The sequence below is a fragment of the Phasianus colchicus genome, chromosome 2 (genome assembly GCF_987193195.1).
Source record: "Phasianus colchicus chromosome 2, bPhaCol1.hap1.1, whole genome shotgun sequence".
Lineage (NCBI taxonomy): Eukaryota > Metazoa > Chordata > Aves > Galliformes > Phasianidae > Phasianus > Phasianus colchicus.
The window spans coordinates 83,059,021-83,085,252 of NC_143437.1; the positions used below are offsets into that span (position 1 = coordinate 83,059,021).

Below are 26,232 nucleotides of genomic sequence, written 5' to 3' on the forward strand. Positions count from 1 at the left end.
TGTATTGTTTTAGTGCCAAAGGTCCACGTATAAAAGAAATAAAACCATATTTTCCTGATGGCAAGAACATTAAGAAACAGATAATATAGTAAGAGTTCCATTACAGTGAAACTTACAAACTACTGATAGATTTCCCCAAAGAAAGCTGTCAATCTCTTCAAATTAAAAGCATATTGCTTTTGTAGATGCAAGTATATCTCACAGTATTTATGAAACAACAAATACTTGAGCAGTTAGGTTATATATGAAAAGTCTTATCTATCCTTAATTTGGGAAGCTTCATTTCAAGATCACAACTAGATTCATCTATAAAAAGGCTATCCCTGGTGTATCAACAGCATTACAGGTATCCTCACATTTAAATTAGATTATGAGGCTGACATCTAACATTAAGTTTTACTTTGGGCATGAAAACAAGAAACAGAAAGAAACATCAAAATTAAATTAATAAGGCTATCATACTTAGTATAGCACTGATTATATTGAAACATGATATGCAACTACATTCATAATATTATTGCATATTCATCCTTCAGTGAACTGCGCTTCAAAATGGAATCTGACAAGACAGAAATCTCTTACAAAGTTTGATGTATTAAGGCAGCTTTGAATAAAGGTCTGTGTTTGGAAAATCTTGGGGAAACATACTAAAAAAGGCAGAACATTTCTCAGCTATGCCCTTCAATAAAATGCACAAGTTTGGCATTTATGCTGACAAACTTTTTTAATTTTTTTTTTTTATTTTGCTATTCCAGTCCACATTTTCCAAGAGGAACCATACTCCCTCCTAGATCAGTAAGAATTCTACAACTAGCTAAGAAACCTCATGATTTAGACCTCTGGTCTAATGTTAGTGTCCTCAAGTTACATTTTATATACTGTAACAGGAGAAAAAATCACTTTTAAAAAAGGAATATAAGAAATGGAAAAACTATTCTTTCCTCTGTAAATAATGTGGCCATTTCTGCCCGTGGGAAATACCATATTCTTTTTTCACTGAGAAAGGCAGAACTCAGTTGAGCTATCAAGAGTGTAATATTCAAACACAGTTCTCACTAAAAGAAGCTTTTATAAAAAACATCAAGGATGTATTCAACCTTAAAAGAGCAGATCTAAACTCAACATGCCAAGTATCTATGATTTACATAAAGGAGAAAGTAAATAAAAGCAAACTTACACTTATTTAGACCAAGAGAGTCAATATTTTTTCTGCCATAAATGTCAATATGTGCATTAAAAAATCATATGTATAAAATAAATTTCCTGGAGATAGGATAGTTTTGAAATTAACAAAAGTGGTTGATACAGTGCTCAATGTAGATAGACAAAATTATGAACTTCACCAAATCCTGTTTGTCGTAAATGCACCCTCAGTACACTTAATTCACACACAATTCAAATTTAAAATTGATTTTGCCTTTATCCAGATTTACATACATCCAATCTCAAAGGGAATATACACACATACAGCACTTGGGACAGTTTAAACTCAAACAAATCCAAAGCACCAGGAAAAGCAGAGCGTTCTTCAACTCTGTGAACATCAGCAGCATTGTATGGTTACTAACTAGATGCCCAAAAACAAGGGAATTGCAAGAATAAGAATGGAACAGAATAAATAAGCAGTCAATTACAGCATATCATATTTCTCAAATTCTCTGATACATTAACAACACTGATCTCATCTTCTGACCATAAAATACCAGCAAAGTCATTAACATGGAATAATAATTTTTAAAAGTTGACTTGAATATTACATTATTCTTGATAAAGTATTTTCCAAGATTTCACTCAAAGCTTTCAAACAAACCCTAAAAACTTAAATTATTAAATAACAAAATCCTAGAAATAAAATCTACAATGTTTTTCACCTTGAACCATAGATCTTTCTGAAGTTCTAATTTTCATATTTAATTTTCCAGCTCATCAAAATGAAAACATATTTTTTCCTACAGATGTCAGTATTGTAACCTATACCTAAAGACTAAAAATCAAACACTGATTTCTTATGGTCATATACGAGCACTAAAAATAAAGATTCTAGAACTTGTACTGAAAAACATAACATGCCAAAACATATCCTTATTCGCAAACATAGTGAAGTCAAACCCAGGTCTGATTGCTTTAGTTTGACTAAGCCTTTGCTAAACACTAGCTTTAGCTGGCCATTTTGTTGATGGTACATTCACAGATTAGTCTCTTGGAGGTACAGTAAATTCAGAGGTCACTGGACCTGGTGAAAAAAAAAGACTTTTGGTGTGTAAGAAGGAATATCTTCAATATAAAAATATATTCTTCCTTTGATCTATCAGAGTTACTCCCTATCTAGAAGCTCCCTGGTGGTAAATGCATCAAGAGCAAAACATGGACTCAGAAAGAAGACAAGCTCAGTAAAAAGTGGTATTTTAGAGTCATTTTTTCAGTCTGTATATGCAAAAACCACGTGACATGTTGGTTTTTGTGTCAATAATTTTCTCCGGACATCTCTATTCTTAGGATCAGCAGTTCCCAAAAAGAAGCCAACATAATCCCTTCACTTTTAGGATTTCAGCAAGCGGAAGCAAGGGAGGTCAAAGAGATTAAGATTCATAAAAAGGATGTTCAGTTCAGTGTTCCCAGAGTAAAGCATTGGAGTAAAGCTGCCAACATACCTCAGAAACATGTTCTCAAATACAGTCATTCTAGTGCACTCAACCCCTGATTCCATGATGGCAATACAGCCTTGAAATTGATAATAACATACTATATATGACTGTGCATGTTAGTGTGGAAATTCCAGAGAGGTTAAATCTTTCTTCTGCCTTCCACTGTTACTGGCATTCTGAAGTCACCTGCAGATGTCCCACTTTTTTCCACTGAACAAAGTCTTTGAGATTCGCATGGTTTCCTTCTACAAAATCTTTTTTTTTTTTTTTTTTGCTTGCACCTCTACAAAATTTCAAAATTTAGAACATACTAATATCTTAATTTCAATAATTTTGTTAAGTTTTGTATTGGAAATAATATTTTTTGGTTTTGAATATGTTTTTCAAAGTACAGCAATGTAACTCCTACTTCTGTCTGCTAAATTTCTAAGAACTCATCTAAAAATAATAAATGGTTAATTGTAGTTTAAATAAAAAATCTAATTACAGCGGAATGATGAAGGCATTTCATTAGATTGAGAAAAATCAACACAAGCAGTGCATTATGCAGTATAAAACACTAGGTTAAAGAATTACTTCACAGGTTTTTGCTCACTGCAAACTTTCTGGGCTCCATCAAAAGAGGGGTGGCCAGCAGGGAGAGGGAGGTGATTGTTCCCCTCTACTCTGCTCTTGTGAGGCTCCATCTGGAGTACTGCGTCCAAGTCTGGAGCCCCCAGTACAAGAAAGACAGGGAGCTGTTGGAGAGGGTCCAGAAGACAGCCATGAAGATGATCAAGGGACTGGAGCACCTCCCCTATGAGGACAGGCTGAGGGAGCTGGGCTTGTTCAGCCTGGAGAAAAGAAAGCTGAAGGGTGACCTCATTGCAGCCTTTCAGTACCTAAAGGGAGCCTACAAACAGGAGGGGAATCAACTCTTTGAAAGGGTTGATAACTTCAGGACGAGGGGAAATGGTTTTAAGTTGAGGGAAGGGAGATTTAGGTTGGACATCAGGGGGAAGTTCTTTACAGAGAGAGTGGTGAGGTACTGGAACAGGCTGCCCAGAGAGATTGTAGATGCCCTGTCCCTGGAAGTGTTCAAGGCCAGATTGGATGGGGCCCTGGGCAGCCTGGTCTAGCATTAGGTGGGAAGGTTGGTGGCCCTGCATGTGGCAGGGGGGTTGGAGATTCATGATCCTCGAGGGCCCTTCCAACCCTGGCAATTCTGTGATTCTGTGATTCAACACCACTCTATTACCTACAGACCTATCTGCCAGTTATGTTCTATTTTATATTCCAAGCTATCAGGTAGCTATAGTTAATTTCAAACAATCATCTGTTGTCACAGCCCAACATCAGTACGCACTGAGTGGCTCCTCCAAACACTAACACAGCCCTGCTCTGCAGGAAAGAGGAAAATGATTTCTGTGTTCAGAAAGTCTGAGAACAGACTACTAATAAATCAGCAGTCTATCACTAAATAAGATATGCAGGGTTGTTACTTTCTTATAGCTACATCAGTCAGAGATTTAACAGTTCTATAGCTTGTTACGATATCTGTCTGTGCACTTTTTCAAGAGTAGTACTCTAACTTCTAAGAATTTCCACTTGCCTTTCGAGTACCAGTGTGTTAATAAAAAGACAAAAAAAAAAAACAAAAAAACCAAACAACAACAACAAAAAAAAACTGTAGCACAATCCTATTACAACTATTATAATGAATCCGAATTCGTGCTTTTGATGTTGAGTCTTTGAACTTTTTGCTTTGAAATTTAGTTAGGAAACTTACAAGTCCACCACAGAGAGCACAGCTTATCCAGAGGGAACAATACCAAAAGGATTTTTGGAAGGGAAAAAATAACAATGAAACACAGTAAATATTTTCCCTTGTCTGGGAAATGCAAACTCCTATGGATGAAGGACTAAGTAAATGCAATTATTTTAAGCAAAACACAAATAAAATAGTAGTATCAATACTTAAGTGCAGATGTAACAGAATCTATCATACCTTGTTATGTGTCTGAGTTTGTCCAACCAGGATAAGGATATTTGATGAGATAATAGACAGGCAGAAATTGATTAGAATTATTGACCTTTCAGATCTGATGTACCTGTTCAAATAAAAAGAAAAAAAAAATCAGAGGATACAACTTTTTTAAAAGGAAAGCCACTACTAAATCACACAAAGCTTTAATGCAATTCTTAGAAATGCTAGAGAGAGGCATTCTATGATGTATTCTCTTGCTCAGAGTATCAGTGAGCCATTACATTTCAGACATAGGAACTATGATATTTTCATACATATTCCCCCTTAATTTCTTCGTATATTTTAAAAAAGTTTTTGTCAATGCTTCTTTTCAAAATTATGACAACAGTTTCCCAACATCATGCTGATAATAATGGGCTTGGATACATTCATGTTTCTTCTCATGCTCCCTCCTTATCCCTGGGAATATCCACAGCTTGCATCAACCAGTCACAAAGCTAACTTCAGAAGCACAGGGTGATTTACATGAACAGAAAATCTGGTATACACGCATAACTAAGATGCAGATTAGTTGAAGATAATATAGCAATGCATATTGAAAGGTATTATTGTTCTAATGATTACATTAATCTTGAAGTTACACCACCTTTACAAAATAATTTGTATAGAGAAGTAATAATATTATAAGATCTTCATCTTCATAAAACCTAAAACCAAAAATAGCTAATACTTGTTCAGAAAGATTGAATTATAACAGTGAGCAACAGACACTTTCTTGCCAACTTATTATACTCATTTTACAAGTACACTTAGGATGAAAAACTACAAATGCTCTTACCTACTTCCTCACAAGATGCAAATGTTCTCATTTTTCTGTGCACAGCTTTTTATATGTTTGAGCACAGAAATAGAATGATAATGGTTTCAACTGATGTACCTTACTGACCTGATATCAGAGTCACTAACAGAATAGATGCTCATTGTTAAAGTAAGTGAAAGTTAAGAATGCTCAGTTTATCCGAAGACCAAGACACATGTTAATATAATTAATGTTAATACATGTTAATATATTTTATGATCTACACTGTAAATTTTCAATAGAGTTTAGCTAATATTGCTTTCTCCTCCCGATCTGTATGCCTGTAGCTGACACTCTGAGGTCATAATAAGGGATGCTGCCCCCATAACAGATGTTGAGCAATGGATATATAATAGATCACAGTCCTTTCTGCTCAACTACAATTTAAGTAATACATCATTACTTTCTTTTTAGATAAGAAGAAAGAACAACACTGATACTACAATTCACTTTTCTTTTTTCTTCCTAAAAATAGAATAGTGCTGTTAAGGCTAGGTTTATGAATTTGAAAACAAATACAGAAATTCTAGTGCCTTTGTCTCCACAGCCAGTGTGCTGTTACTTTCCAACTTGTTAACTATCGATTCACCTGAGCCAGATTCCAACACTGAGTATCTGTGGCCTATAAAAGACCTTAACAGTTGGGTAAATACAATGCAATGAGAAGCTCAGAAAACTGACTTAAGCTAGGAAGAGTTTTAGTTTCTCTGTTAATGCACTAGTTTTAGCTCTTAATTACAGAGGAAAGGAAGGTAAAAAAGGGAAGATATTCCAAATATAAATACATAGGCATGGGGTCAAAATTCCAACTTTCTTCTCACCTGCAGATTTGTAATAGTAAACAATAGATTATATATATATATCTCAGCTATCTTCTCTGTACATGTGGTTACTACATGCTTTTGAGACACTTGTTCAATGCAAATTTTAATGATGCAAATGACGGGCGACTCAGTAATCATAATATTTTCAAAGTATCTCAGTGATAAAAGACCAAGATTTATCAGAGTTTTCTCCAGCTGGAGGGATGCAGAACCCATGTTAGGTCCTTCACAATATGTTACGTTTTTTTCTCAGCTTGGAAGTTAGACAATGGAGAAAACCAGTTCCACTGAGCATGACAGTATTTCTTTCCAAGTGCTAAATATATCAGAGAGTGCAAAAATAACACTAAAATTCTTTAGAAATACTCTTTCAGAAATATTCTTAGCTTTGATAGACAGGAATTTAAAATTCTTATATTTTATGTAACTAGATATTCTACATTTATTATATATCTGTCTAATCTTGTGAATTTCTGAGGCTCCATAAGAGAGTGAAAGACAAAAAAATGGTGTAGAATTATCAAACTACTTCTAGAAGCAAAACTGTTGTTGATTTTACATTTCTCTAAAAATTACCATTTTTCTCCCTTTTCTTCTTTACTTAAGAAGAATTTTTCTTTTACTATGGAAAAAGTTAAATGAAAATCCATATTCACTTTTTAAAAATATATATACTTATTACTTTATATGACATTTCCTCTCACTTTCCACATTGAGACATCATGTTTCTTCTCACAGATCTCAAAATTAATCACATCACAAATTATTTTCTCCATGACTATCTATTGTGCATTTGAGACAATACTTTCATGTATTAAACTTAGAATAGAAAGAAAGTCCATTATTGGACAGTACCAGCATGCTGTTTGAGACTACTTCACTTTCTTATATGAAATACACCACATAGAAGAACCAAGTAAAGTGTTCATTAGCGCTATGAATACCTCGCTAAAAAAGCAATAACATTCACACAAAAGAGGAGAAAGATGAGTTGGCTATACTGCTGCTAGTAGGCCAAGAGAGGAAAACTAATCAATCACATCAATAGACTTAGAAATGAAAAAATACATTCTTTCCCCTAAATAATAAATACTTAATCTAATGGTCTCTTCAAACTTTAAATCAACTAAATACAACTATGTATTCACGTTCAACTTTGTTAATAACATTACATACCTCCATAGCGCTGCGTAGACAACGGCTAGGGTGACCAAGGCCAAACATGAAAGACCACTGCCTACTATTAAGGTTACTGAGGGTGTACCAGATGATTCCATGATCTGTAGGTTACAACAGATAACCATGAAGGAAACCATTCGCCAGCAATTAAAACAACAGGTCAACATACAAAAAAAAGCAATAAAGTAACTATTATAAAATCAGACAGTATCAGAGATAGCTTCAGTAATGTTATATATGAAACTTAATTCCAAAACTGATTCATACATAAATCTGAGATCTCTTTAATTATTGATACAATCCTCAGAGGCCTTTGAGCTTTGAGCTTTAAAATAGCTTAGAATACCTGCATAATATTTTGAGAAATAAAGAAAGTAGTAACATTACAATGTGATGAGAAACTATGACATGAGCACACATTTAAAATATTCCCTAGTTATAATTAATTTTAAAAAAAATTGTCTTGAGAAACAATATTTGGAATTGAGTATTAGACAAACAGGTTGGTTTTATAATAGTAGTATATTAAAGATCTTACACTATTTTTTCCAAGAAATTGGTTCATGTTTATTGCAGAATTATCAAACTTTCTGAGTTCTAATAACTTTGACTTCAATCTACTGTTCTTGCACAGTTAATTTCCTTGGGCCTCTAATCACATAGAAAGAACGGCAAGATGCCTACAACAACACTATCATAAGTATTTCAAATTTAGAATTAATTAGTTTGAAATCAATTTGTTAATAAAACAGAAAAATAAATAAATGACCTTGAAAACAAAGTAGCTTTTCCTGCTATGAAGAAAGCTACTATTGCCAGATAGAAGACAAGGTTTTCCCTCCCTTGTAGGTGTTCATATTCTGTAATAGATATGGTCTTTGCTAATGAAAATGGAAAAAAATTATACCTAAAAGTTTGAAAGGATTCAGTGCCTGATTTACAAAAATTCTGTTTAAAGCCTCAGGGAAGTACGGCAAATTAGATTTTATCAAGATATCTTTCATCACCCAAATGAGAGATAAGGCTGATATACTTTTAGGCCAAATCTCAGTCAGAAAGTAACATTTTTTTCAGACACTTTGTTCCAAGCTGATGTACTTTGTTATTAAAGAGTCTGATCATGTGTTTCCTAAACCAAGAAAATGAAATTAAGTCTTTACATGGTAACTTCACAAATATTTGCTTTTTAGCTGTTTTTTACATTCTGTAATACTGTCTGCTGATATCCTTCATGTTCACTCTTTTACATGAAATCTTGATTATTTTTCTTACATTGTATCAAAGACTACATTGAAAATCTCTGCTGAAAATGTTCAATGCAGATATGCAATCTGTCTAACTACAGTATCTAGGATTTTCCTACTAAGAGCAATAATAAAGCCTCCCTATACATTCCCCTGGAAAGGCTTGCAACCTTTAAAAAGCTTGTTAAGTTGATAATTGTTCAATACAAAAGTTTTCAACACATTTGCATCACAATTAGAAGGCTTTTTCTGAAAAAAAAAAAAAAAACAACCCAAAAAACAAAAAAACAAAACCCAAACCAAAAACCAAACCAACAATCACATAGAGTTTAAGATGAACATTTCACCAGGATATAGTTATATCACAGAATCTGGAATTTGTTTCTCTGAAACACTGTGTACACCAGGAGACTAACAACATTAGCCTACCTGGAATATTAAACAATTCCTCAATGCAACGCCTGAAATAAACCTGAGAGAGGAAAGCTCAACCAGCCCCCCTCCCCCCTTCCCGCTTGCCCCCCCTCCCTCCCCCCCCCCCCTCCGCACTATTCCTTTTGCATTAGAACGGGCTTCATTCCCCCCTTCGTTACTTACTATTTCTCTAGGTTGCTGAGCCAAAATGGCGAAGGTAGAGAGACGATCACATAAGCATTTCGTATGGGATGCATCGGTAAGCACAGTTTTACATCCCTGGGTGGACCAGGTTCCCAAAGAGTCGTTCCTGCAAAGGAGAGAGAGAGAGAAGGGGGAAAAAATGGGGATAATTACGCCTGACGGCCGATTCCGTGAGAAGACAATGCAGCTGAGCCGCGAGGAGTGCCGCGCAGCCCCGGACAGAGCGCGGCACTTCGCGTGGGGCAGGACCGGCCCCACGCCGGGCGCGGAGCGGGAGGCGCGGAGCTGTCCGAAGCCGTGGTGCTGACGGCCCGGCGCGTTGCGCTGCGCGGAGCCCCGCCAGCCGCGGCAGCAGCCGCCCCCTGCGCTGCCAGCCACCTCCGATCCTCACCAGAGCACTGCGAAAAACTCATTGGGGGAAGAGGGGGAGGCTTTCTCTCTCACACTCTCTCCCCCCCTCCTCTTTTTTTTTTTTTTTTTTCTTTTTTCCCCATACTAGCTCTTTTTCTGGCTCTTTTATTAAAAAAAAAAAAAAAAACAACAATGTGGTGGTCGTTACTTGTAGTCTCTTTTTGTTTTCTGTATGTGTATTTATTTTTCCTTGTGTGCGTGGATAGTTTAAAGGCAGATGGTTCTCAAACGCCTGTCTGGGTTATGCCAGTTGGACTGGGAGATGCCGGATCTTCTGTTCTGATGCTTATTTTTGCTGAGGATTTTTTTTTTTTTTTTTTTGGTTGTTTTTAGTGATCAGCCTTGGAAATTTCACCCTGGAAACGGCAGCATCAGATGCCTCCAACTCTTGCCTTAGCTCCAGCAGAGGGGTGGATTTCAATACAGCAGCACACATCACCAAAGAGACACACGAGTTCACCCTCCAGACATCACTCAGTCAACTCGCCTTTCCCAAGCTCCCTCCCCCCTCGTGATTTCTTTTTCTTGGGGTGGCAGCAACACACTAACCCCAAGTCAAAGAGATCATTTGCTGGCACTTTTCACCGACCTGCCCTAAAGAAAGCAAGATGATTAACACAGTCCCCGAATTCAATTAGCCATTCAATATGCTAATGTGAGGTCTGAAACCCACCCCAGCAGAACAATAAAAATGGTATCAACCCACGTTTTCTTTGTGCGGGCAAGGAAAGAGAGAGGGAGAGGCAAAAAAAATAATTCCTGCCTTTTTTCCTGAACTGCAATGGAAAGGGGAGGGAAATCATTTCTACAGGAAAAAGAGGTTGGTTTCAACTAAATCAAACCTATTATCTTTACATATGTTATGTTTAGAGAGCACCAATTGGGTTTCTTTCTTCTTGTTTCCCCGTCTTCGTGTCCAGGGAGCAACTGCAAGACTCTGCTGCCAGCAGCAGTGTGTGCGCTGTCAATTCCTGTCAATATCACCTCAGGTCACTAAATGACTTGAAACCACAAAAATAATGGTGGAAGAAACAAAATTGGGAAACAATAATTTTCAGTCACTGGGTTCACTCTTGTTTCACCTCTTGTGCCTTAACAACCCACCCTTATGAGTGGCTCTAAATACCAAGAGTCCTCATGCAAAAGCAATTTGTTACTCCAAGTTCACTCTCAGAATGCAGTTCGCCCCAGTCCACTTCAACATTTGCATCGCTAGCTTTTGAACACACAATAGATGTAACCCTTACCTGCTATTGTCTTCAGAACAGTATACTCTAATAAATAAAACAAATAGTAACTGAGTGAAACGATTGAGAGAAAATCACAAATTCTTCTAGCCGCTATTAGCTTTCCTCCACAACAGTGCCTTTTGGAGAGCCACATGTTAAATCAATATCCACTTTGAAATATGTAGTTACACATTCTATATTCTGAAGCACTATCTTCTAGATAAACTAACTAATTTATTTTATTAACTTTCCTATTTTTTATCTCGTGATATAGTCAAGGCTAAATGAAATGCATTTATCTGTACTGATTAAATATTAAAGAACAATAGCTTAAGAGAAATTGGCATGTTTTTAAAACAAAAGAATGGTATTATTCATTCTGAGAACAAGATTTCATATATTGAATTCACCCTATGCTGGAAAACACAATGCATCCAGTTAGCACTAAATCCTTGCAGGTGGTGTCCAAGGCAGAAACTTAGACAAGACCTAATTATAAAAGGTAGACAACCACAGAGATCAGTTTAATATAAAACAAAACATCTGTTACAATTATAATTATATTTAAATTAGTATTAATCATGGGTAGTCCACCATGTTTAGAGGGACTCATTCGGTTATTCAAGCCGCTCATGCAAACGTAAAATTCCATTCACACATTAGCTGACCAGTTCACTGTAGTACTATATCATCAGAAATCACAAATACACCTTGTATTCTACAAAATTATTTGAACATTATTGAAAATTTGAATGGATTTTTCAAAAACACTGAAATGAAGAAAGTGGTCTAATTAAACTTAACAATAAGTTATTCAGTGACATATCAGGAGCAGAGGCAGGCTAATATTGACATTTACGGCATTACAATCTTCATCTTCTTCTGTTTTTCTTTTTCTTTTTTTCTTTTTTTTTTTTCTTATTCAATGACTAAATATGATTTAGCTGTATTTCTAACTAATGCAGTTGAAAAAAAAATCTCATTTATATATGTAGCCTGGATGGCTGACAGAAGCTGAGCAGATTGTTACTAAGTCCATGAAGGAGATGGAATAATGAGCATGATCCAGTGTTTCATGATGCTCATGCCTGCAGAACTGTAAGTGTGTGATTACTTACTCAGAGATGCTGAACATTTTGACCTGCTGGCATAAAATCAGTATTTTGTTTAAAGTAAATAAGGAATGAAATTCAGATGAAATTTGAATGAAAATGGATTTTAAAAAGTTATACTATATTCATAAGTCTCAATGCTACACTTTTTAATCAAGTATTTCATCCATGATCATCTGTCCCTCTTGTAAAACAGTCTTCCTGGGCTTGTCAGAATCTAATCCATATTTAGAAAATTAATTCCTTTTTGGCGTGACTTTCTTTAAATATATGTCTAGTGTTTAGGGTTATATGAATATGCAAACGGGCACCTATTATTCCTGTTATACAGAAAGCTATAAAGGAGTGACAGGTACTATTAACACATGTTCTATTTATATGAAAGAAAATTATCAAATTGAAAATAGGTAGCGAATATAGATGTAGATTCATGTCCATTATTGGCAATTTTGTACTGTTTCACAGAGTTACGGATGATTTAATCAATCTGGCAGAATTCCCATGATATAAGCAGAGGAATTCCCAAGAAGCAGATTCACCATTGCAGATCCTGTGTCATTCTGCAGTTTAGGCAGAATGTAATAGTAGGGAAAAAAGGGAAATGAAAAAAACAACAAAGTATGTAAACCAGCCTCACAGGTCCATGGCTGACATGGCATAATCTCTCCCCCATCGAGTACTTTTCTTAGTCTCTTGTTTTGTTTTTTTTTTTCTTATTATTCACATATTTTGTTAAAGTTAGTAATATACATGTCTTACTAATTGCATTGTTCTATCTACTTTAACATAGTTGTGACTGAAAATCAACTATGGCATTGCTGTCAAAACCACTCAGTTACAGGGCTTAACCACATAATATACACCATCTACCTCAAGCAGTTTCTTGGGTTTTTGATTATCATGAAGAAAGAGTTTACATTCATGCTATATATAGATGGCGTTAGCTTAGTTTAGTAATTTACTTGATGATTTATATATGTTTAAAGTGGGATATTAAATCTGTCATACCATTAGATTACATTACTTGAGAGGTTAAGATTGGTGGCAGCCTGGGCTGTAGTGACTATGCCTCGGTGGAGTTTGTGATCTTGAAGAATGAGGGTCTGGCAAAAAGCAGAGCTAGGACCCTGTGTTTCAGGACAGCAAACTTCTGGATGCTCAAGGAACTGCTGAGTGGGATCCCCTAGGAAACTGTCCTTAAGGGCATGGACACAGAACAGAGCTGGCAGCTCTTTAAGGTTATCCTTTAGAGTGCAACAGCTTTCCATCCTCCAGCAGAAGTAGAGCAGAGAAGGCAGGCATCCATCGTGGCAGTGCAAGGACCTGCAGCTTAAACTGAGAGAAAAGAGGGAAATGTACAGAAAGTGGAGGCAGGGATGTGTATCCTGAGAGGAATACAGGGCTGTTGTCCATGTGAGTAGAGATAGGATTAAAAAAGCCAAGGCACAGATGGAGTTGAACTTAGCGAGGGATGTGAAAGATAACAAGAAGGGGTTCTACAGGTACATAGGCAGGAGGACAGAGGCCAAGGAGAGTGTTCCTCCTCTGATGAAAGGTAATGGGGAGCTGGCTTCCTCAGACATAGAAAAAGCTGAGCTACTCAGTGAGTGTTTTGCCTCAGTCTTCATGGGTGGTCAGGCTTCCCGTGTCTGCCAGGACCATGAGCCTCTAGGTGAAGGTGTGGGGAGTGGTTTCTGTCCCACTGTAATGGTGGAACAAGTCCAAATCCTGCTCATGAAATTGAACATGTATAAGTCCATGGTGCTGGATTATATCCATCCTAGGGTTCTGAAAGAGATGGCTGATGTGGTTGCTGAGCTGCTCTCCATCATATTTGAAAAATCATGACTGTCTGGTGAAGTTCCCGGTGACTGGAAAAAGGGAAACATTACTCCTATTTTTAAGAAAGGGAGAAAGGAAGGGGAACTACAGGTGAGCTCCCGGTGAGCCTCACCTCTATGCCTGGAAAGATCATGAAGCAGATCCTCCTAGAAGCTATGTTAAGGCACATACAAAACAAAGAGGTGATTCAAGACAGCCAGCATGGCTTCACCAAGGGCAGATCTTGCCTGACCAATCTGGTGGCCTTCTGTGATGGAGTGATGGGTTCAGTGGATGGGGGAAGGATGATGGATGTCATCTACCTGGACTTCTGCCTTTGACACAGTCCCTCATCGCATCCTTCTCTCTAAAATGGAGAAGAATGTATTTGAAGGATGGACTCTTCGATGGATTAGGAGTTGGTTGGCTGGACGCAGCCAAAGGATTGTGATCAATGGTTCTGTGTCAGGGTGGAGGCTGGTCACAAATGGTGTCCCTCAGGAGTCTGTCTTGGGTGCTCTTCAACATCTTCATCAATGACATAGACGATGGCATAGAGTGTACCCTCAGGAAGTTTGTGGATGACACCAAGCTGAGCAGTGCAGTCAGTACATTGGAAAGAAGGGAAGCCATCTAGAAGGACCTGCACAGGCTGCAGAAGTAGGCCCATGAAAACCTGATGAGGTTCAATAAGGCCAAGTGCAAGGTGCTGCACTTGGGTTGGGGCAATCCCAGGTATTTATACAAACTCAGGGAAGATCTCCTTGAGAGCAGCCCTGCAGAGAAGGACTTGGGGGTCCTGGTGGATGAGAAGCTGAACATGAGCCAGCAGTGTGTGCTTGCAGCCTGGAAGGCCAACTGTGTTCTGGTGTTCTGGGCTGCGTTAAAAAGGGGTGGCCAGCAGGGAGAGGGAAGTGATTGTTCCCCTCTACACAGCACTTGTGAGGCCCGATCTGTAGTACTACGTTCAGGCCTGGGGCCCCAATACAAGAAGGACATGGAACTCTTGGAGTGGGTTCAGAGGAAGGACACAAAGATAATCAAAGGGCTGGAGCACTTCTCCTGTGAGGAAAGGTTGAGGGAACTGGGCTTATTTAGCTTGGAGAAGAGAAGGCTCCGGGAAGACCTCATTGTGGCCGTCCAGTACTTCAAGAGAGCATATAAACAGGAGGGGGAATGGCTACTTACAAGGGTGGAGAGTGATACGACAAGGGGGAATGGTTTTAAACTGAGACAGGGAAAGTTTAGGTTAGGTATTAGGAGGAAGTTTTTCACACAGTGGGTGGTGATGCACTGGAACAGGTTGCCCAAGGAGGCTGTGGATGCCCCATCCCTGGAGGCATTCAAGGCCAGCCTGGATGTGGCTCTGGGCAGCCTGGCCTAGTGGCTGGTGACCCTGCACATAGCAAGGGGGTTGAAGCTGGATGATCATTGTGGCCCTTCTCAACTCAGGCCATTCTATGATTCTATGACTCTATGATTCTACTTATATAGCAGAATAGAAAGCAGACTACATGGACATTAGGAAATCAGCTCTCCTGAGGTAACCTTAATTCTCCCAACTTCTTCAGTGTGCGCATTATTGTACATTTTTTTTCTATTCAAATTGGTGCTGTTTTTCCTTTAGGAAGAGGCTTTGGTATTCCAGCTCTATTACAATTGATGAATAGACAAATATGACAAACAATTATGAGAAGAAAGAGGAAAATGTGGGCGATATTTTTTTTTTCACCTGTTAAATGATAGACAATACACTTATGGCCCTTCTGAAAAGCAGATTTACATCACTGTGCTTGTTCAGATGCGCAAGATGGTATATCAGTGAAGATAAAGTCCTTTCAACACCTGTTTACTTCTTTACACCTGGTCTTAAAATGTCAGGGAAGCTATAGGAAAGTCGAACTGCAAGACTCTCTTTTCAAGTTATGCATGTCCATATGTCTGAGGCATAACCTAACCCTTAGTATACATAATTTCTGCTGTGGTTTATCTTATTTCTGCGATAGTGTGTGACAACATCTGGTTTATCTCCACGGTTTTTCCTAATGAATAGACAAACAAACCAACCCAAACACACTACCAACAACAAAAAAGATGAATGCAAACCCTTTGCATAATAATGTAACACATAAAAACTGTAGTTTACCAAACTATTGTTTATCCTGAAGTTGTTACTGTGATTAACAATATGTCTAAGGGTTTTTTTTTAACCCTATACAAGTTAGAAAAAATAATCCATGAAATAATGGAAATGAAAAATAATAGAATGTACTAAAATAACTGTTTTATGACTATATGCCTAAAATATGACAAATGTCCCCAGAATTCTCTCTGAATTTGCAAGATATCAAAAGAAAAAGCTGGGTGATGGATATTTTGCAGTTCAATTTCCAATCAAAACACTATAGGGAGTTCAATTACCAAAAGAATAAGGGCACTTTTTGAAGTAAGGCACTGAATTATTTATTTTTCCACACAACATCTCTGCAATTGTAGGTGTGCTTTTTTTCTTTTTTTCTTTTATTTTTTTTTTTTCCAAAGAAAGCGGAAATTCTCAAAAATTTTATTTTCATTTTTATTTTTATATATAAAAAAACAAATGCTATCTGATTATTATTATTGTTATTGCTATTGTTATTATTATTATTGTTATTATTGTAAAATGAATGTGCATCTGGTCTGGAAATCAAGTTCTAGTCCAGTGTGACTTAAATTAGATGAGATACTAAACCTTAAAAAATATGTTTTACAAGATAGCAATTGTAGTTATTACATGGATTGTTACATTAACTTTCTAATAATCTCCAACACATAATATCTAAGGGAAGAACAAAAATGCCTTTGGTTGTCAGTTTGACTACTAAACCAATGATTCATCCAAAGGAAAGATATGGAAGTGAGTATTAATGCTTGGGTCGATATTTTATTTTTCTTTATACGTTTTCTGTTCATGCAATTTAGGGCATAATCTAGAGAACAGTGCGCATAAGCTGTACTGCGATCAATACTCTCCTTGACATTAGCATACTATAATTGTTTCAAAGTGTAAAAGGAAAGGAAATTCTAAAGGAATATTGTGATGAAAATAGTATGAGATAATACTAGGAGTTTCCCGCCTCCTACTGCATAGTTCTCTATAACTGGACTACCACTATAATGCAGACTTACAGCACCTATTCACATTTCTATAAGATACTGGACAAATTTCAGCCATTTTACAATATTTTTGTGTGTTTTGTAGTTGTCATTGTTTTTATTTGTTTGTTTGTTTCTAGGAGTACATCAGTGGTAATTTAAGCAAAAGCATTCTCCCTCTTTTCCCAAGATTGTAGAGAAAATCTGATGAGATGAGTGGTAGTACATCCAAAAAACTGAGGGAAATGAATTTCCATCCATAGCTTCATCTCTGACTCTGTAGATGCCCTCTCAGATAAAGCACAGAAGTAAATACTGGGCATTCCTACTGTGTACATGGTACCAAAGCATGTCCTTATCTGCTAAGGATTTATGAGAAGTATGACTTCTTTGCCAATGGACTAGCAGGGTGAATGGAACAGATGAGAAAATTTCTTTCCACGTTATTGTATTTCCTATAAACTACAGAACACAACAGAGGATGTTTCTTATTTTCATAAAAGCTATAAGAATTTAAGCATACTTATCAACTCTACTGCAAATTTCATAGTAAATTGTTGTCTCCTTTCCTTTTTGTTGATTTTCCATTTACTTAGTGTCAATTGTTAGTCTAATTTTGTCTTTCATTTGAATACAATTTTGCTAAGTTCATTTATTATTGCAGGAAGATATAGTGAATGACCAAGACAAGAAGAATCATGTTACATTATGAAAGCATGTACTGCTTAACTCAGAGTGTATTTAGAAATAAGTCTCTTCATTTAAGTTGTAGTATGACAGATTTTGTTACTTGGGGCAAAAAAAATCATGTAGACACTTGTTATGTTAAAATACATATTCTCAAAGTTTTCAGTATTGAGTGTAAAAACATTCTGGATATGAAAAAAATCTCCCAATTTTGACCATGTTAAATTTATAAGATAATCTTATCAGGTATTTAGTGGCAAATATATATATACATATGTATAGTTCAACAAATGATTTATTAGCTTTCATTTTCCCCCAAATCAGTAAAGTCAGTCATATTCATACATTCAGATTATATAAATATTAGTGTAGATTTATGGTGAAGTAAGGAAACATTGCTATCTGGAATTTTTTCAATGATGAACCTGTGAGATCTTTCACACTGTACTATTATTCACAGGTACTCCAAGCAGAAAGGTACGTTGTGATCTGCATATTGCCAAGGGCTTGAAAACATTAGGGGCTCAGAAGTTTCTCCTGAAAATTAAGAATGTCAAATCCTAGATCAGGGTAGTAGTTATCTTTAATGTTTCTTAAAAATGAAAAGATTAGTAATAAAGTACAGATGTACAATTATTTCAAGTTTCAAGGTCAGGTATGACCAGCAGGAAGAGAAATAAATTTGAATAGTAATGGCAGGGAAGTAGCATAGGCTCATCTTCCATCACTGTTACTATTACAATATCCTATGTTATTCTAGATTGGATGACATGATAAAATTTAAAGCAGAACTTGTTTGCTCTGCACTGAGAGCAGTGACTTTCCATCTATGGTCACTGGAATTGTAAGGGAACATCTGTATCAGCTTATTGTCCATAAGTCATTGGGGCCAGATGGTACCCACACAGAGTGCTATAGGAATTAACAGATGTTATAGTTCCATATCTCTCAGCAATTTAGCAAAGGTTGTGGGAGTATGGGGAGATCTCTGCTGACTGAAACTAACCAATATTAAAATGCATTTTAGAAATGGTGTTTCCAATATGCATGAATCTGAGCCACTATACTGATCATATCTATATAGTGGCCTTTCAGTACCTGCAGGGGTCCTGCAGGAAAGCTGAGGAGGGACTTTTTATAAGGGGACATAGCAACAGGATGAGGGGAAATGGCTTTAAATGGGAAAAGGGTAGATTTAGACTAGATATTACAAAGATATTCTGTATTGTGGGGGTGGTGAGACACTGGAACAGGGTGTCCAGAGAGGCTGTGGATGCCCCCACCCTGAAAGCATTCAGGGCCAGGCTGGATCGGGTTTTGAGCAACCTGGTCTAATGGGTCTGACTATAGCAGAGGGTTGGAACCCAAACCATTCTATGATTCTATGGATATTATATCTACCTACAAAAAAGGCATGAGAGAAGATCCAGGAAACTACAGACCTATCTGTAACTTTTTAAGTCCCTGGAAAAGTTATGGAGAAAATTATCCTTGGGGATTATTGAAAGGCACTTAAAAAAACAAAGCTATTATCAGGCATAGTCATTGTAGTTTCATCACAGGAAAGTCTTGTCTTAGTAATTTAATCTCCTTCTACAACAAAATCACCTGCTTAGTGGATGAAGGGAAGGCAGAGGAAGTAATCATTCTGGATTTCAGTAAGGCCTTTGATATTGTTCTTTACAAACTGTTCAACAGTGAGATAAACAAGTACACACTACACTGGGTAATGAACTGGCTCAGTGCTAGAACTCAAAGAGTTATAGTAAATGTAGCTATATCTGGCTGGTGGAAGGTCAGTAGCATAGTTCCCAAGAACTTAGTTCTACGTCCTGTTCAACATTTTTATCAATGATTTGGATGCAGAAATTGAATAAATCACAGAATCATAGAATCCTTGGAGTTGGAAGGGACCCTGAAAGGCCATAGGTTCAACTCCCTGCAATGAACAGGAACACCACAGCTAGATCAGGTTGCCCAGGGCCTGATCTAGCCTTGCCTTGAAAGTCTCCAGGGACAGGGCATCCACTACCTCTCTGGGCAATCTGTTCCAGTGCCTTACCACCCTCACTGTAAAATACTTCTTCCTTATATCTAACTTAAATCTACCCTCTTTGAGCTTGAAACCATATCCCTTTGTTCTATCATCACAGACCTTGCTAAAGGCCTGTCCCCTTCTTTCCTGTAGCTCCCCTTTAGATACTGAAAGGCTGCTATCAGGTCACCTCAGACACTTCTCCAGGCTGAACAGCCCCAGCTCTCTCAGCCTGACCTTGTAGGAGAGGTGTTCCATCCCTGGGATAATTTTTTGTGGTCCTTTTCTGGACACTCTCCAATAGGTCCATGTCTCTGCTGTGCTGAGGGCTTCACATCAGGATGCAGTACTCCAGGTAGGATCTCACTGCACAGAACAGAGGGGCAGCATCCCCTCCCTTGTCCTGCTGACCACACTTCTTCATCCATCCCACTTGTTGTCTAGGAATTTTTGCAGCTATGAGAGCATGGTGGAGCCACCCCTAGAGCTTCTAGGTGCTGCTAGTTGGTGCAGGAAGCTGGGGGAATTTCAGGAAAGTGTTGCTCCTGCAGCTGCACAGCAAGTTTGCTAGTGATACTAAACTAGATTCTCTAGAGAGACAAGAGGCCTTGCAGAGGGCTCTTGATATACTGGAATATTGCATTAGCAACAGCATAGAGTTCAACAAAAGCAAATGCTGAGTGCTGAATCTGGGATGGATCATACCTCACCAATCTGGTGTCTGTCTATGATGGAGTGACAGAATTGGTGGACAAAGGGAGGGCAACTGATATCATCTAATAGGGCCTTTGACATGGTCCCATACCTTATCTCTGAATTGGAGAAATATGGATTAGAAGGCTGGACTTTTTGGTGAATACAGAATTGATTGGAAGGTTGCAGCCAGAAGGTTTTAGTCCCAGATCTATGTAGTGTCCTGGTGGAGGTCAGCTTGGAAGGCCAACTATATCCTGGGCTGTATCAAAAGAGGGGTGGCCCACAGCGAAAGGGAGATGATCTACTCTGCCCCTGTAAGGCCCCATCTGAAGTACTGGATCCAGGCCTGGGGTCCACTGCACAAGAAATGCAGAGCCGTTGAAGTGGGTCCACAGGAAGACCAAAAAGATGACCAGAGGACTGGAACACTGCTCCTATGAAGCAGGGTTGAGAGAGATAAGCTTCGTGAGGAGAAGGCTTTGAGGAGACTTTACTGTGGCCTCCCAGTACTTGAAGGGAGTTTATGAACAGGAGGGAGACTAACTTTTTACATGGGTAGAGACAGTGATAGGACAAAGGGAATGGATTTAAACTGGAAGAAGGAAGATGTTAGGTGAAAGCTTTTTATTCAGAGAGCGGTGAGGCTGGAACAGTTAGCTCAGATAAACTGTGAATTTCCTATCCCTGGAAGCATTAAAGGCAAGGCTGGATGGGGTCATGGGCAGCCTGTGTGTTCCAATCCTGCCCCTGGAAGTAGATGATCTCTATGGTCACTTCCAACCCAAGCAACTTGATCCGATTCTGTCCTGCCCTGTCCTATCCTATCCTCATCTGCTCTCCTCTGGCAATATTTTGAATTAGGCTCCAGAGATGCCAACCATAATATAGGAATAAAATCAAGACACAAAAAGAGAATGCCAGAAGAGACATGTTAAGTGGTCAGACACTGGAATGATGCTCACTGTGGTGATGCAGAAAAGAACTTTTGGAGCTAGGTATGTGCATGCTACTTTTCAAAATCTTAAGATAGTTTCACTTCAAAATGCCCAGTGCATTGCAATTCAGTGGTTTCAGTTTCCTTCTCTGCCAGAGGACTTTGAATCAGAGGTTTTGCAGCAGATGGCCTAACCACCAGACTATCTTGTATTCTGCTCTGGGAGTACCCTGACTCCTGTTGAGGCAGGTGCTCAGTGAACAGAACTATGCACAGGGCTCGGAAGTCAACGAAAGCATGGACTTTGTGGCTGTACTTCAGGAAAGCAGAGTTTGGAATCTACATTCAAGTTCCTGCTCCACTTCATCTTAGTTACTCAGGAGTATGAACATTAAAACAACAGCATTACAAGCTCCTTGATGATCCTCAGGTTCTATATGTTACTTTGTATTTCAAATGCACTTTGAAAAAATACTGAATTCAAGCCAGGAACATAGTTTAAAATGTTATATAATACACCAGGAAAAAAAATAAAATGGACAATTTGCTCTATTGACATCGAGATGTCAGCAGCATGTTTGCTTCTTAATCCAGATGATACTCCAACATTTTCTAAACATTCAGTTCATAAAGAGTTCTGTTTTCCATATATGTTCAGACCCAGGTTATGTCCTTTGCCTTGTGTATGGCGCTTGGCTTCTACAAACAATCTTGTTTTGTAAGTCCTCCCCAGGAGTTTCAACAGATCTAATCTATTTTTCCTCAAATGAATTGATTTATTTTTTATTGGGGAGATAATCTCACCATTCCTCTTAATTAAAATAAGTACTTTTTTTTTTTTTTTTTTTTTTTCCTTGGAGAAGTCTCTTTGTTAGATGAGATGTTATCTTGTATACCTGACTGGCCAATTAACAACTTAACAACTCTTGTTTCAGTAAGAGTAATGTTAATCTCCTTATTCTGTCCCTGGTGAGTCAGCGTGCACCCTGAATGAACCTTCATCACATCTTTTATTGGTTATCAGTCTGAACATTAAAAATACACTTGATACAAATATCTCAATAGGAGAAATGCATATAGCTTGCTGTTGGCTCTTAACTGGGATCAGACACATACTAATTAGCCAACTTCACGTGACAAAGAATTCATAGTGATGATGCTCAATATCTTCAGTAGGACGGCATTTCTTCATTGAAAACCTTAACTTTGGCCCTGTAAAATTAAGTAATGTTCCCTTTTTATACAGTCGATGTTTAACTTTAATGTGAAAGAGTAGGAATAATGATGAACAAAGGGAGTATGAGAAGCTTCCTTATTTCAAAATGCCCTACAGCTTAGAGATTAGGTCATTCTTCCTGAAAGGTTCCCAATGTGACCTGAGTTAAGTCTCTTCTAACCTGTGTGAATAATTGAACAAAAGAAGCATGGTGTAGGTTTTGGTTTGTTTGTTTGTTTATTTGTTTCATTTGGTTTCTGTTTGATGTAACACCCAAGTTACTGCTAAGTCAAGGCCACTGTGAAGAACGACACAGAGATGACTTGTTTATGTAACCTAATGAAAGGTAATGCTAAGGCTCTTCAGAGCACCCTTGAATGAAGACTTGGTGAACACTTTAACGTAAGAGTCATAAAATCCTCTGGGTTTAGAATTCTGCAGATTTATATGATGAATGGAAAGGAGGTCTGATAAAACCCATTAAGGACTGAGGTACCTGCAGTGGAAGGTAAATACCTCATGTAACACCTGAGGCTATATTAAATTGGCAATGCAACAAATTGTTGCAGGAAGTTCGAGGGTGGTGACTTTGTGCATGCCTAAGTGATTGTAAATGTAACATAGAAAATATCTGAACACATACCTTTCCTACCGAGTTTTTTAAAAATATGATTAAAAAGCATTGTTAAAGTTGATAGATGTAGATTTGCATCACATCTCTGTAAATCACAGGTTAATTCCTATGACAATTCAAAGAGTCATGCATCTTTTTTTTAAAAAAAAAACCTATTTTTATTTATTTATTTATTTATTAAGATGCGGGATAATACTGTGATTACAGAGTAAAGTAAGTTCAAGTACCAAATTAGAAAACTGAGGTTCTGTTTTTAAAAGAAAGAGAAGATTTAACAACCATCTCCTAGTGTATCCTGAATTTTGTGAACTGGACTTAGCCCAGTTACTGTCGCCTGTCAATAAATCTTATTACCCTAGGACGTAATAATGTGGCTTCCAGATTCAAAACAGTTTGATTGCAGGTACTTTGCAATACCTTTGCGTGAGCTATTGCTCATCTAAATCTTCCTGAGTTGATGTGTTCAATGAAAAACTGTCTCTACTGGTAAATTACACCAAAACTTCAGCACTCTCAGAAAACAGATACATACAGTGGCTTGCTTCTAGAATTTCCTACACTAATTGATGTCATTTCTATACTGAGAATAAAATGTGATTAGTAAACAGAAAACAGTGTCAACTACACACTTTTTAGCACTGCTTCACGTCTATTTACTGGTAGTGTTGCCCAAAATAAAGTCAGCTGATACTGGTAATCTCTGAAGATAACATTTAAACTGTGTGGTTTTTTTTGTTTTGTTTTGTTTGTTTGTTTTTTTGTATGTTTTTGTTTGTTTGCTTTCAGTTTTGACGACTGTTACTGTTGCTTTTCATAGGATTTACTATCAGAGAAGCCAGAAAGAAGTGCACATCACTCAGCAACACAGCACATGATATCAGATGCTTAAGTCCTCCACAGCACTCAGAAGTGCAGAAAAAAGAATGAGAGTCTGCACCACGCCATGTATAAACGCTGAAAATTATTTATCAGGGATTACACAAGTACTATAATGCTATGTGTTGCAGAGGAGGCCACTGTGGTGTGTGGTATACCCAGCTCATCTACATTGAAAAAGACAAATACATTTGTAACAAACACACCGAGCCCTGGAGGACACCGCTTGTGACCGGCAACTGGATTTAACTGTATTGACCACAACTCTTTGGGCCTGGCCATCCAGCCAGTGTTTCACCCAGTGGAGCATACACCCATCCAAATCATGGGCAGGCAGCTTCTCCATGAGGATGTTGTGGAGGACAGTGTTAAAGGCTTTACCACATCGACAGCCTTAACTTCACCCACTAAGTGGGTCACCTTGTCATAGAATGAAATCAGGTTTGTCAAACAGAATCTACCTCTTGTAAACCCATGCTGATTGGGCCTGATCCCCTGGTTGACTTTTAACTGGTGGCTCCCAAGATTATCCGTTCCATAACCTTCCCTGGCACTGACACTTTATGCTCTGCAAAAGCAGGGGATGTTATAATGTCTTTTTCTTCTATGTGCTGCTGAATACAATGCACTCTTTAGCCTTTGGGTATGATAGAAAAGGACTGGAGAGGTGTCCCAAAATTAATAATGTTAATATAATAATATTCAGCTATCATTACATAGCACCTTTCAGCTTAAAGCCTTAAAACAGAGATGGACTGCATCCTGAATCTTGATATGAGTTGCAAGAAAGGTAAGATGTCCCTAGGATTCAAGGCCAAAATGAAAGCCTGAAGGTAAATTTCTCCTAGGCCCAAAAGAAAATGCTATATTTATTTTATTCTGTCTTTGAAAAGAAGGCTCATGTCCTATTTTGATGCTTATAGCTTTGTATCACATACTCTACTGAAAATATATGTATCTAAAAACATACATAGGAATATAAAATAATAGAATATCCCAAATTGGAAGGGACTCATAAAGATCACCAAGTCCTGGCTCCACAAAGCACCATCCAAAATCAAACACTATGAGAACGTTGTCCAAAGACTCCCAGAATTCCCATGGGAGCCACGACCACAGCCCTGGGGAGCTTGTTCCATGCCCTTTGCTTTCTAGTGAAGAACCTTTTTCCCATATCCAGTATGAACCAGCTTCATGCCTTTAACTTAATTCAGCTAATACTGCAGTTTCAGCATAATGACACAAAAGGCATATAGCAAGTTGTCTGTCTGTGTGTCTGCAATTTGTTCTATAAATGGGGCATGCGTAAGCTGAAAACTCCAAATCTGAAATGCCATTCCTTTCAGTCAGACACACTGCTACAAGTGGAAACTGCAATAGCGTCTTCTTACATGTTGAAGTAATTTACATTTTATTATGTTCTCACACTACACAATGTTTTAGAAGTGCAATAAATAAAGAATACAATTAATTTAGATTACATTACTCAATCTGAATTATATACAGACTGCTTAGTACCTGAAGCTTATTAGCTAGAATGTATCTCCTAGAGAATACACAATAATGAGTACAATTGCAAGTGCATATAGAGCATTCCAGGGGACATCAAGAATCCACTTCATGTCAGGGCATGATGTACATTGATTGGACCCATCAGCTTCAATGAAATACCTTCAGTGTAACTCACATAAGAACCTGGCACTATATTTTGATCTCTCAGACAGCCAAATGATATGTAAAATTACATGCAAGCAACCATCTTTCTATTGACTATGCATCAGAGAAAACGTGCATTTTAATTCACATCATGTTAAGCTTCTGATGTGTTATATTAATTTTTGGCAGGGGTTTAGAAATAGCAAAACAAAAGATATGATTTTGCCAGTCTAAAAAAGTTCATAGTATGCCCACATTTTGAACACAGTGTGCAGTTCTGATCTCTTCCTTAACTCAAACAGATGTAGTAGAAGTAGGAAAAATGTAAGGGGAAGGGATGAAGTGACAAAAGGCACATCACAGCCTTCACAAGGTACCTTTCAGTCTCAGTAAGAGGTGGTCAAGGGAAATCTGATAAAGATCTATACAAGTGTCATGGTGAAAATCAACAAGAA

The 26,232-nt window shown here is 37.7% G+C and overlaps 1 protein-coding gene across 4 annotated transcripts in view; it reads right to left on the bottom strand.

Moving 5' to 3' along the window:
* The window catches only part of ADGRB3 (adhesion G protein-coupled receptor B3), a 453,302-nt gene that overhangs the window by 85,605 nt on the left and 341,465 nt on the right, over positions 1-26,232 (bottom strand). For all 4 annotated transcript variants that reach the window (XM_090136206.1, XM_031610999.2, XM_090136205.1 and 1 more), the window contains 3 exons: positions 9,315-9,441; positions 7,471-7,574; positions 4,633-4,735 (listed from right to left, as the gene is read on the bottom strand). In XM_090136206.1, the coding sequence (XP_089992332.1) occupies positions 4,633-4,735; positions 7,471-7,574; positions 9,315-9,441 (334 nt within the window). The remainder of the gene's footprint in view (positions 1-4,632; positions 4,736-7,470; positions 7,575-9,314; positions 9,442-26,232) is intronic.